The sequence below is a fragment of the Octodon degus genome, unplaced genomic scaffold (assembly GCF_000260255.1).
Source record: "Octodon degus isolate 3935 unplaced genomic scaffold, OctDeg1.0 scaffold00004, whole genome shotgun sequence".
Taxonomy (NCBI): domain Eukaryota; kingdom Metazoa; phylum Chordata; class Mammalia; order Rodentia; family Octodontidae; genus Octodon; species Octodon degus.
Window position 1 is genome coordinate 3652457 of NW_004524580.1, and position 14269 is coordinate 3666725.

Here is a 14269-nt window from a genome sequence, read left to right on the forward strand (position 1 = left end):
AAAAAAAAACCATTTCAATCAAGTACAATTCCCCTCCTCCAACCACAGGGGATATATTCAAGACCAGTGGATGTCTGAAACCACAAATAGTAATGAACCATATGTACACTATGCTTCTCTCTACACAAAATAAAAGTTTAATTTATAAGTTATGCACAGTGAGAGATTAACAATAACTAATAATGACAGAATAATTATGAAAACATACTGTAATACAAATTATATGACTGTGGTTTGTTTTTTCTTTTGGTATGGGGGATTGAACTCAGAACCTTGCCCTTAGCCAGGCAGGCACTTATGTCACTGAGCTAGATCCCTGGCCCTGTGGTTTCTTTCTTTCTCCTCTCTAACTGCCATGGCTTAAATTAGGTTCTGTACTCAGCATGGGTACAATGCAGGAAGGGACAAGTCACCTTCATAGTGGATGGAACAGGATGCTGTGAGACTTCATCACTATTCTAAAAGGAGTGTACTTAAAAACTTATGAGTTGTTTACGGCCAGAATGTTCCATTTAGTATTTCAAACCACAGTTGGTAGCAGGTAACAGAAACCACAAAAAGTAAAAACATCAAGTGGGATGATTACACATATTTAACTTTAAAACACCAAATTCAAGTTTCATTTTAAAAGAAAAGTTCTTCTCTTGTAGTTATAGTAGTACCACAGCAGAGCTGAAATTTGATTAAATAAACTGACCTGAGTCAGTAGAATCTACCCTACTGTATCTGAGTAGCAGAATCCACTCTATAAACTCATCAACTATGAATTAAAACATATGATCTGTGAACCCTGTTGGAGTCTCCAAGATGTTTTTAGAGGGTCTGTAAAGTCAAAATTGGTCTTATTTTTTCATTGTGTTGATGTTTTCATTCAAAGTAAAAAAAAAACAATGTGGAATAAAACTGCTGGCAACTTACAAATTCAGGCAGATATATCAAGCTACAATAGTAGAAATAGAGTTTTTCATGGTAAGTACTTAAAGAATGTATTTTACTTATAGCTGTCCTTGAAGAAGCTGTAAAATTATTAACTTTGACCTTGCATTCATATAGTTCTAATATTCTTTTTTTTTTTTTTTTAAATGTATTTGGTACAGGTATGCAACTTGGACCTGTAGTAATCCTCCTGTTTTCAGCCTCCTCAGCAATGGAATTACGATCTCAGCTCAGCACGCCTGGGATCGAAGCCAGGTTCCTGCACTTGCCTAAGCAGGTGCTTAGTCTGCTGAGCTATCTCACTGGCTCTTTAAAATTCTATGTGACAAAAAGGGGAAACATGGGTAAAGCACTTCTTGATAGTATAATTTTAAATGTGTCAACACTTGGAAAATCTGCATCATTCAGTGAATACACATGTTCCAAATGATATTAAAAAATCATGCACAAGCAAAGAGCCATTTGAAATGCAAAATAGACCAGTAGATTTTAATTTAACAGAGTATGGAGAGTGTTCTGATGTACTTTTAAATTCCATGTTGTAACAAATATTTTCATTTTATGTTTTTGGTACAGGTTCTCACTACGCACTTCTGACTGGTAGTGAGCCTCCTGTTTTCAGCCTCCCCATCCCTGGAATTACAGGCATGCATCACCACACCCAGACTCATCTGCCAGCTCAGCACACCCGGGGGCGGTGCAGGCATGGCATGTGGAACTGGGGATCGAACGCCTGGTCACTGCACTTGCCTAAGCAGATACTTAGTCTGCTCAGCTATGTCGGCAGCCCAGTAACAAACATTTAAGGAACTACTACTCGTCAAGTTTTGGTGTATAGTTAAAGAAAAATATTGTATCTAAAATTATATATAAAAGATACATATATTGTACGACCAAGTTTTATTCATTATTCAATCAGATAATCACATAACACACTGATTACAAAAGCCAATATTGCAGTATAGCTTTCATTAAGCTAAATATTTATTGAAGAGATGTACAAAGACTTTCAAAAGGTGGGGGGAGGGGATAGTAATTTCTAATAAAAATGCTACTCCTGACCCAGGAATCCCACCATAGGGTATATATCCAAAGGCGAGGAAATCAGTGTCTCAAGTGGTATTTGCACTCCCATATCCAGTTCAGCACTATGTATAACAGCCAAGTATGGAATCAATCTGTGTGCTCACAAATGGGGGAATGGCTAAAGGAAGTATGATGTGCATATATGTGATGGAGTAGTATTCAGCCATAAAAAGACTAAAATTCTGTCATCTGCAGCAATATTAATGAAACTACAAACCTAAGTGAAGTAAGTCAGATGCAGAAAGATGAATACTGCCTGTCTCACTTATTCCTAGAAACTAAAAAATGTGATCTCATAGAAGTTGAGTGAAAACTGTTACTAGGTCTGCAAAGGAAGGAGGAGGTAGAGAGAGTGGTAAGCAGGGTGCAAATGAATAAGGAACAAATTTTAATGTTCTATAGCACAGTATGATAACTATGGCTGGCAACAGTTAATTGTGTATCTTCAAACATTAAGCACAGTTTTTGGTCTTTTTTTTTTTTTAAGACAGGGTCTCACTATGTAGTGCAGGCTGGCCTTGAACTCTTAGTGATCCTCCTGCCTCAGACTCCTCAGTACTGAGATTACAGGCAGATGCCACTATGCCCAGCTATACAGAGGATTCTGAATGTTCTGAATACAAAGAAATGATAAGTATATGAGGTAACAAAAAAATGAAATGTTATTCATATTAATATGTAACTCATATTTTAAATAAATAGAAAAATGTTTAATTTTTCTTAATTTTAATTTATAGTACAGGACACATCAACAGATATAACCCATGCAAACAAAACCTCTTTTATATCTTCAATACTCTGTAAGAGTTTAAAGGTACTCACTATAAGACCAACAAGTAAGAGAATCAATGAATTAAATGAATGGAATAACTAAGTATGTTAGAGAGAATAAGAAAAACTAAAGCACTATAAAGGAACAGGTAATTTAAGATTATTAAGAATAACCCAAATAAAATTCAAATTCTTACAAGGTTTTTAAAGCAAAAGTTAGCTTAAAAGAAGAAATATCATGATAGACCTCAAATGTCATTCTGTCTTCATCCACAGAAACAAGCAAACACAACAAAGCACCACGGTACAACTTCTCACCCTGGCTGTGAGGACTTGCTGGACTGAGAGATGGTGGATGCAAATCTTTAGTTGGTGTCGGAGAAGCTTCTTTGCCTTGGCGCTGACTCATCTTTCCTGGTGTCAGCAGAAGCTGAGATTCGTCACTGTTTGCTACAGCAGCTCAAGGAAAAAAAGCAAAGATTGTTAGTCCTAAATTCGTATGAATATTTCAATACATTCGTATGAAATATTCAATAAGATGAAACAGAATAACAATTGAAATGGTCTTAATAATTAAATTCATTTTACAGCTTAATACTTTAATAAATTCACATGATTATCAATCCAAGAATTGACAAATATGCAAATAGGCAAGACTCAAATATGCGATACATAGGCAGGTGAAAGACCAGCACCCCACGGTGTTCTGTGAACTTTTCACCAAGCTATTAGCTCTTTACATTTACCAGTAAAATGATAAATAAGACAGTCTTTTTTGGGGGAGGTGGGTACCAAGAATCAAACTCAGGACCTTGTATCTGCCAGGCAGGAGATAAAGTCATCTTTAATGGGAAAAGCCCCTCAAAAAAGCATATAAAAAGATATTCAGCCTCATTAGTAACCAGGAAAAAAATACAAACTATTAGAAGTCCAAAAGAATACCTTATATGTACTAGCATTTGTACTTATACTTTAACTTCTAATTCTCATGAAAAGCAGGATTTTGTTTTAGGCTTTGGTTTCAAAAGCTGAGGTTCAGAGAATGGCTGGCCTAAGACAAAGTAGTCAGTAAATAGAGGTAAGGCACTAAATCAGGACCATTTGGTTCCAAAGTCTGTCTTTTAAAAACTTGCTGACCCCATAATCAGTGTAAAAAGTGCTCTTTGAGGCTGCTTCTCACCCTTAGAGCCAAGCTGCCAACAAAAGAAGAAAGCAACATAAAAGGATAGAAATGAGAAAAGAGAGGAGCGAAAACAAACACTCAGTAAAGGGATGGGGTAAATATTAAGCCTAAACTGACCTAGTTCTCAATTTTTCATTTTATGTTTTCGTGCTTTTTTTCAACTTAACCAGAATATTACATTCAAAATAATATCATTTTTTCCTAAACCATATCACTGCAACTTTTCATAGTGAACTCTACAAAATGAGATTTTAGCTCCTTCTATTTCCAAGTAAAACTATAAAGCACTTTCATTTATTCCATTAAAGATATACAAAAGTATTTACCAAGTCAATTAAAAATACAGACTAATATCTCCTAAATTTGTATCTCCAGCTTTAACATCTCCCCCAAACTAAAACTCACATGTCTAATTGCCTCATTTTAAAGTTATTTACTAGGTATCTCAAACTTACCTAGACTTTAATTGTTGATTTTATTTATCCTCCCAATCTACCCCTCTCTCCTCCATCTTAATAGTGTCACTACTCCTATCTAACCCATTCTCCTAAGGACAAAAACCTTAGATGTATATAATTTTACTTTCCCTATTATTTCACATCCAATTATTTGTGAGATCTTTAGACTCTCTTCAAAATTTATCTGGAATCCTAGTACTTCTCCCCACTTCCACAACAACCTCTCTGATCCAAGCTACCATTACTTTCCTAGTGGCCCTCAGCAGCAGATCTCTACCTGTTCACTATATCCTTAATGGTTTTCACTTTACTTAAAATTCACACCCTAAAGAGCAAATATGGTTTGGTATCTGCTTGTCCTTCAACCTCATTCTCCAATATTCTCCTGTCACTCATTTTGCTCTTGTCATAATGACCTTCTTAGTATTCCACAAAACCCTCCCTGTCAACCTTGGTGCCTGTATAAATCTTGCTCCTTCTGCTTGGAATACTGTGGGTTCAAATGTCACCTCTTCAGAAAAGTCCTCTCGTTTCTTTGTGGTTCTCGCTAACAAATTAAGCTCTTAATTTTAATACAACACAGTCCCACGGCTTGTGTCTAGATGTCCATGGGGTTGGCTTCTACAGTTTGTGATTGATTCATAGTCCTATGCTGTGACTATGGGTGTGAGTGCTACACCAACTCTAAGGCGGGAAGCCCGTATACAATGTAGGGGAGAAAAAGAGGTTTGGTCTCTCCTCCCTTTTTGCTCCTCTTGCTTTTGGTGTATCCCGCTGCCATGAACTGTTGCCTTCTGCTATAATACCCTGCTTTGCAGCCAGCAGATTAAGACTAAAACCTTCACAAACTATACCTTTCCCTCTTTAATTTGGATGTCAGGTATTTTATCTCAGCAACATGAGAAAAGTAACCAAGACACTGTTTGTTACCAAAAAGTGGAGTCACTGCTGTGACTACATCTGACCATGTGGTTCAAGAGCCTATGGGAATGCCTTGTGGGAAATGTTTGGAATGCTTTGGAGATGGCGTCTGAAAGAGCAGTGCTGAAATAACTTAGGCTGTTCTGTATGGGAGATTCTGGTCAAAGCTCAGAAGACCAGAGGTTGCCAGAAATCCTGCCAATAAAGACCAGGCTCAGGAGGTTTCTGCTGGGAAGACGGACTGTACTGGCTGTTGGACTCCAGACAATGTGTGTTACGGCTCAGTAAAAAGTTTTGTCTGCATTTTCCTTATGTCCAGAGACTTTGCCTGAGACTATTATGGGCAGTGGACTAATTAAACTGGCAGAAAAAATTTCAAGGCAGGCAAATGTTGAGGTGGTGACATAGCTATTGTTGGGGACTTTCAGCTAGATTTTTGTTGAAAATCACAAGCAAAGAGCCCTACAAGATGATTTAAAACACTGTGAATACGGCAAAAAAGGAAGCTCTGGTAAAGCTGTGAACTGCAAAGGTAGAGCAGAGGAAATCTTGATTACTGAGTAGGAACAAGAATATAAAAAAGATGGCCTAAGGACATCATAAGAAACAGCAGAGGGCCAGCCAGATAGCACAGCAGATTAAAGCACCTGCTTAGGCAGATACAGGACCTGGGAGTTCCATCCGTAGCCTGCCACGCCAGCCCTGCCTCCAGGGCACATGAGACTAGGCATTCTGGCACACGCCTGTAATCCCAGGGCTTGGGAGGCTGAAAACAGGAGGATCACTATGATTCTGATCTGTGTAGTGAGACTCTAGACCCTAAATAAAAAAGAATGGAGCAGAAGCAGGAGCAGAGCAGTACCTCACCCTCTGCAGCCTAAAAACTGCCAAAGTGAAAGACTTTCCTTTGAGGAGAAAGCTGTAGAAAACCATGTTCCAAAATGGCAGCAGCCACACTAAGTTCCAGAATGGCAGCAGCACAGAGAATTTGTTGCTTAGAATTGGACGCAGAGTGCTCCGCAATCCAGGCACTTGACCCCTATTAGCCAAGAGAGAAGAAAAGCCTGTCCACTGCTCTGGCTGGCAGCAGACCTTGGCAGTATCCACATGGCGCTGGCTTTAGGTGCATGAAAATGCAAGAGCTGTGTGGCTAAGAAGGCTTGCACCTCAATTTCAGAAGGCCAGGGAGGTCAGGTAGTGTGCCGCTGAAAGGGCAGTGTGTGAAGCTGTGAGTGTGAAGCTGTAGTCCAGTGCAGACCCCAGAAGTTTAGAGAATCCAGGAACATGGATCATCTGAGAAAACCAGCAAAGCAGGCCTAAGAGAGAAGCCATGGGAGCTACAACCACTGCAAGTGCCACAGGGGTGGCATCATGCAAACCCTTGCAAGCTCATAATTTACCCCAGATTGCTTTGGACATTCCAAATGGGCCTACAGGACTTAACGTTTGCCCTGTTGGAGTTTGGACTTGCTTTGGTCCACTGGTCTGTCACTTTTGGAATAGAAATGTCTATCTTGTGCCACTGAATGTTGGAAATATTTAACTTTCTTTTCATTTGTACAGGGGCTCACAGCTAAGAGTATCTTACCTCTCAGAGGAGACTTGGGACTTGGACTTTTCAGCAGTGCTGAAACTATCAGGACTTCTATAGAATTCGCTAAGATAGAATCTTTATGAACTTGGGTTACGGAATGATGATTTTTTAAAAAAGATGTAGCAAAACACTGACCAAAAAACAAAAGAATAAATTCTATATTAAAATTGCAATTCATTTAACCAAATGATTCCATAATGAACTGACAAGAAAGGCACAAGACAGGAAAAGAATATATTTGTAACACTTGTAATTAACAAAAAGTTGGTATGAGAATGTTTGAAAAAAATATTTCTATCAAGTCAATTAGAAAAACAGCATAACAGAAAACTAAGGGAAATAATCATATATCATTTCACAGAAATAAGTATATAAAAGTATATAAAAAGATATTCTTTGTCCTTAATAAGAAATAAAAACCAAGATCAAAATGAGATAAATACCTAATAATAAGATTAAAATAACATAAGTGTGATAGCATCAAATACTGATGATGATGATGATGATGATGATGATGATGATGATGATGATGATGATGATGATGATGATGGGAACAAGACCCCTCTGGCACACTGGTACCGTACACATGGATACAAGCACTTGAGAAAACAATTTAAGCTATTTTATATATAGGTGAATTTCATTCAGCATACCCTACATAGGTCTAACAATTCTACCTTTAGATTTAAGTCTTTTTTTTTTTTTTAATGTATTTGGTACAGGGTCTCACTATGCAGCTTGGAGTCACAATGATCCTCCTGTTTCCAGCCTCCCCACTGCTGGGATTACAGGCACATGCCACCATACCCGTCTGGCTCAGAGCACCGGGGACAGGGTTGGCACAGCATGCAGTAACAGGGATGGAACCCCAGTCCTTGCTAAGCAGGTGCTTAGTCCACTGAGCTATCTCATTGGCCTTTAGATTTATATCTTGAAAATTACTACTTGTGTATGCCAAGGATCAAGAGCATAAATGAATAGCAATGTTATTTATAAAGTAGAAACCAATAATTAAGTATCAGTTGAAAATAAAATGGATTAATAAACTCTGACACATTTATATGATGAAACAGCACTTAGCACTGAAAGTGGAATGGTCATTTTTATAAGAAATAGGTCTATTTTTATAAGAAACAACATGGTTCAGAAGTAGAAAATACATCATTCACCACCAAAAGCAAGATTACATATTGTATACCATTCTTGCAAAATTAAAACCAAGCAAAACTTGGTTAATTTTAAAATAGCAAGAAAGGGGCCAGGGAGATGGCTCAGTAGAATAAGCACTTGTCTGGCAAGTGAAGGGCCTGAGTTCAAGCCCTGGTTCTGCCAAAAAAAAAAAAAAAAAAAAAAGCAAGAAAGCTTGCTTTCAAAAAGCAAAGAAAAAGGGCTGAGGAGATATAGCTCAGTAGAATAAGTGCTTGTTTGGCAAGTTCAAGGTCCTGAGTTGGATCCCCGGTATTATTAAAAAAAAGGGGGGGGGCTGTCAGAAAATAAAGAAAGCTGGGTATGGGCTGTAATCTCAGCATTCTGGAGACTGTGGCAGAAGGACTTCCAGTTCAAGCAAAGCCTGGGTTACATAGGGAGTTCAAAGCTAGCCTGAACTACATAGCAAGATCCTATCTTTAAAAAGCCAAAATAAATAAAGTAAGTAAGTAAAAAGTGGTAAATTAAAACAAGACAGCATAGTCATTACCTTTGGAGATAGTCAAGGAGTAACAGGCAGGAAGATGTGAGATATATTTATTTTTTATGTATTTAATACAGAGTCTACAGAGTCTTACTAGGCAGCTCAAATTTGTAGTGATCCTCCTGTTTTCAGCCTCCCAAGCACTGGGATTACAAGCATGTACCACCACACTCAGTCTCAATCACCTTCTCAGCACATCCCAAAGGCCAGCATGGCTCGTGGTACGGATTGAAGCCCGGTCCCTGTGTTCTGCCTAAGCAGGTGTTTCAGTTCACTGAGCTATCTGGCCGGCCCTGATGTAAGATATTTTTAAGATTCTACTTTTTACTTTGAGTTGTATATTGGCTTAATATATGCTCAGTGGTTATGCTTTATCATTTACATAAGACATTCTTTTGTATGAATCAGACAGTTTGGCTTTAGGACTTTATCAGCAAAATATATATATATATATATGCATGTCTTGAATAACTTCACTGTGTAAAATAGGAAATCATTCTAGAAGTACAAATTTAGTTTAGTTTTATTTCCCTCCTTTGAATCCATCTTAAAATAAGGTAGTACTCCGATTACCCTGAAGTGTGACAGTATGTAGAAATGGCAGAGCTCACAGTGCACTTCTTTATAAGAAAAACAGGAAATCCAACTTTCTATTTGTATTCTCTCACCCCATTCATAAGCCTCAAAAACTACACAAACAAAAAAGGTTCTGTACAACATAAAAATCACTTCAGTGTCCTATGCTATTTATATAATAGTAGATTATCTGACTGGAAGCATAAGAACAGTGGCTTTATTCGTGTTCACTGGCACATAACTGCTAAGTATCTGCTAACTGGCTGAAGAAACATTTGGGTAGTGAAACGCTACAGGACTGCCCTCCCTTATTCACTTCCTGCAGTGCCCTCTGCTGGTTCTCTTTACAGTAGAGGTAAAATAATCTGCTGCTCACACTACTCTGCTCATATTTAGTAGAAATCACACTGGAATAACCAATAGTATTGCAATTAACATACCAGCTGTGCCTTCAATATGGATATGAATCTATAACTAACATTCTCTACTTTGTAAATTCAACTCATCAATATAAAACACTGGTGCACCTGTAATCCCAGCTATTCTGGAGGCTATGGCCAAGAGGAAGAGTTCTGGGCCAGTCTGGACCACCATTCCCCATCTAAATAAAATAAAATAATAAATAAAATTTGAAGAGTTTTATAATTTTCAAGTTCTGGGGTTTGCTCTCAATCTAAATTGAAGGTAAGATAAAAAAAAAAAGTAAGTTTTAAAGTCCTAAATAATCTGTAAGTCCTAAAACTATAAGATTTCTGTATTTTTCTCTTCCTTTTAAAGTAGTAGTTGTCTTAGAAATACTGGATTATATAATAGGGAATATATTTTAAAAGTTACAAACTGTTGCAGTCAAGAATTTTTAAAAAGGATTTTTTTTTTTTTTTTTTTTTTTTTGTACTGGGAAAGCCAGGACCTTGCCGGAGAGATAGCTCAGTAGAATAAGCGCTTGCCTTGCAAGCATAAGGTCCTGAGTTCAATCCTTAGTACCGCAAAAAAAAGGTGTGTCATAGTCAGGACCTTGTGCTTGTCAGCCAAACCCTTAAACCACTAAGCTATCTCATTCATCCTGGAAAAAGAATTTTAATATAATTTACTTTTAGAATAAAATTATATATACATGCTCTAACAAATACTGGGGACAAACAGCACCTGATCTACACCAAACACGTGTGTGTGTGGGGGGGGGGTGCTGTAGGGCTTTGTGTAAGTAGGGTAAGAACTCTACAAGTTAGCCACATCCCCAGCCCTAGACTAAAGACTAAACTACTTAGAGAAAAATACTAATATATCCAAAACCAATATAATTTCTTTGTTCTTCAATAATATTAAAATATTTGTCTAATTTCTTTTCTTTTTTTTTGCGAAACCGGGGATTGAACTCAGGCCCTTGTGCTTGCCAGGGAAGCACTTATTCTACTGAGCCATCTCCTCGGCCCTGTCTAATTTCTGATACAGGGAATTTTTAAATACTTGATTAAACTTGAATTGAGCAAATACCTTCAGTCTGATTTCTGAGTAACAGAAGATACAGTGAACTCGTAACCAATGCTTCCTGGATACTTAATCTCCTAGCTTTCATTTCTTCATTTATAACAATATTCTTTTATAAGACCATCCATAACTGTTCCTTTAGCTCAGTAATTCTCAGAATGTTTAGTACTAACGTTATCCCTGTTGCTCTCCAAATAGAGGGGCAGGCAGCACGCTTTATGGGCCTGGCCCCATCCCTAAGAACCTCTTTGTGAAATTTGTTAATATAATTCTAAACGGTTCTTAATCCCTAAAGTAAAAGCATGTTCCATTAATAAAATTTCAAAAAGCATAAAAAATGTTAAAAGTAAAAAAAAATAATAAAAGTATTTTATATAAAAACTCTAAATAAACAGAATAAAACAATGTATCATTTTCATATGGCAGTGAGCTTCTTGTACTATGATCAGCTGCAAAGTAGTCTGTTTCATGTTTTCTAATCACTGAAAAAGGAATGCTATGAAAAAGAGGTCTAAATTATCAGCTAGACAGTTAAGTAAAGAGGCATCTTGAGCACCTAAAGATGTAAATAACACTGCTGGTCCCTGACAATCAATGAGAACAGATGGGCGCCGGGCAGCACTGACCATTTCTATGCCTCCCCCCAACACACACACACACCTCCAAGACAGGGTCTCACTATGTAGTTCAGACTGGCCTTGAACTCACTGTGTAGACCAGCCTGGCCTTGAACTAACAGTGATCCTCCTGCCTCAGCCTCCTCTGAGTGCTGGGATTACAGGTGTAACCACCACACCCAGCTAACATTTCTGTTCCCTATTATAATCACTATTATACTACAAAGTAAATGCCTTTAAATGCCTAGAAAGAAAAGAAGATTTAATAAGTCAAAATTGAGATATCATTTGAATTTTGTAAGTACACATCAAAATATTTTCATGTCCCCAAACATGACATTTAAACTCAAGCTACTTACTTGCTGGCCCAAGGATATCTTTGCTATCACCAAGAAGCTTTTAATGCAGAGTAATTGAGCAGCAAACAAATACAATCCAAATCAGGAAGAAGCAAAATGCATCAGGATGGAAGCAGCAGTGAAACAAAAGGACAAGGAAAATAGCATTAGTTTATAAGTAGAAAGCACATGCACATCAATCCTCATAACTGTAGGTTTTTAGAAATTTCCTTTTCTACACCAAAATAAACTGGCTTAGGAATTATCAACTATTTATTTTAAATTTGGAAAACAAAGAAGGAAGAGAAAAATGGAATCATCCAAGTATTCTGTTTTGAAATTACTCAAGTCAAAAGTCATTTTCAATTGTAATTCAAGAAACTGTGTGGATTAAGGTTGGTAAAAATCATTTAGAAAAGTGAAAGAGAGTCAAAAGCTATTCATTCTGTAAATTTAAGGTGGTTGAAAAACACACAACACTCAGGTACTATTAAATATTAGTTCTACATGCCATGAAAGCACTTAACATTACACAGAGACATAGTTTCTTCTACAAAACATGAAAGAAATATTTACTGAGTGCTTATCATATGCCAACCATTGCCCAAAAAGCTTCCACACATAAAACAGAACAATGTTTTAAATGGCAAAAATAATTCAACAAGAAATAGTCATTAGTTCTAGACAAATTTTATTAAAGCAGACAAAATATTAAGGCCCACTAAATTAATGTCAAGCATATCATTTGGAGCTACTAGGTTTTTATGAAGTCAGAAGAACTATAATCAACTAAAAGAAACAGTGAAAGACTGACCTTTTGTGTAGTCACTGTCTTAATATACAACATTATTCTATACATTGCCTTACGGACAAGTGTTTTGGTCTGCCTTGGTAGGAAAAGACATCTCAACTTACCTTCACTTCAGTTAGTCAGCACAATACCACCAAAACTAAATGGGCATGGTAGCACACACCTATCATCCTAGTACTCTAGAAGGCTGAGGCAGGAGCATTCCAAGCTCAAAACCAGCCTAAACAATTTAATGATTTAGCAAGAAGCTATTTCAGAAAGGGGTCAGGGGATGTAACGCAGTGTAAAGACCCTGGGTTTAACTCACAATGTTGAAAAAAAAAAAAAAAAAGAACAAATGAAAGAAAGAAAATTAAATAACTAAATCAATAAATTTCCATTCAATATTTTCCACTCATTATGTATATATACTATATTGTTTCTCAGTTTTATTAAAAAAATGAGGAAAACTTAATTGGCTGTGACAAAGCAAGGTTGCAGTTGTTTGCTGTGGGCCTCTCTTACCTCTTTGGAGAAAACCTTGAACCTGTTACATCCCTAGAGATGTTTATTTCACAGTGCTTAAAATTATGTTCTATAGCCTTTAGGCATCCATTCTATTTGTCTGCATGTCAATTTGAACTTATTCTTCTATAAACTGACTTCAGAGTCACACATAAACTGAAAGAATACCGCTTTGTTGACAATGAGCCAACTGTGCTCAGGTCCTTATTACTGATGACTATATCACTGCAAATGGCAAGGTTTCACAAAGAAAATAAAGTATTTGTGGCAGGCAATGTCTAAGATGTCCCCAGGTGACTCCTATTTCCTGGTACAATCCTTTCCTTTTGAATGTTATGCTGGACTTACTAAAACACTTAGGATAGGGCAGGAGTGATGGGACATCTCTTCTGAGATCAGATTCTGTAATGACTGACTTTCATCACATTAGCAGTCTTGACAGCTCTCATGGTTAAACCACACTGCGGAAAGCCAGCTGCCACTCTGTGAGGGATCCATGCGGAAGGCTGCCTGATAGGCAGGAACTGAGGTGTGGGCACAATCAGTGAATGACCTGGGATGAACATCGCCCTCCTCTGCCATCCACCCACACAACCAAGCCTTCAGTACAGATCACAGGAGCATCTCCTCCCCAACCAAGTCACCTTGAGTGTAACCACATGACCTGAGTCACAGAAATCTAGCTAGGCTGCTCGGAGACTCCTGACCCACAGAATTGATGTAGTAATTGCTTGCTGTTTTACACCACTTAGTTTTGGAATCATTTTATCATCAGTAAATAATTAATATAGCATTAGAAAACTAAAATTAGTTAGAAAGCTAACAGAGACAACTGTGGACTTTATAAATGCTGCAAGAGTATTTATAGACATCTTCTTAAATACTCTTCCTATATTTACATGAGTAATTACTGATTTTGCTAGACTTGCAACAACTCTCCAATAGAAATTAGACGTTCAAATTATTCATATTTTTATATATGTATGAATTATATAGAGAACTGCATAATTCATATATACGAACATATATTTAGCTTCACAAAGTCATATTTGAAGGTTTTACAGTTGATTTTCTATTTGAAGTAAAACTAATAAGCTCAGTTTCATTATACAGTTTCCCTATATTCTTAAATATTTATCAGTGCAGAAATTGACAGGGCTTTTGTTGAATAAAAGCACTGTCAATTTCTTTTTTTTTTATTTTTCAACAAATAATACACTGCATATATTCTTCTTAGTGGTTAATTGCTGTACAAGATGCGGACTTGTGATCCTATTTACAAACACCATTAGAACA

General features: G+C 37.1%; 1 protein-coding gene across 5 annotated transcripts in view; it reads right to left on the reverse strand.

Moving 5' to 3' along the window:
- Positions 1-14269, reverse strand: part of Osbpl8 (oxysterol binding protein like 8) — a 192243-nt gene that overhangs the window by 79626 nt on the left and 98348 nt on the right. For 2 of the 5 annotated variants that reach the window (XM_004623745.2, XM_023716081.1), the window contains 2 exons: positions 11680-11716; positions 3112-3252 (listed from right to left, as the gene is read on the reverse strand). In XM_004623745.2, the coding sequence (XP_004623802.1) occupies positions 3112-3252; positions 11680-11716 (178 nt within the window). The remainder of the gene's footprint in view (positions 1-3111; positions 3253-11679; positions 11717-14269) is intronic. The other 3 variants (XM_023716076.1, XM_023716083.1, XM_023716079.1) reach the window with 3 other exon arrangements.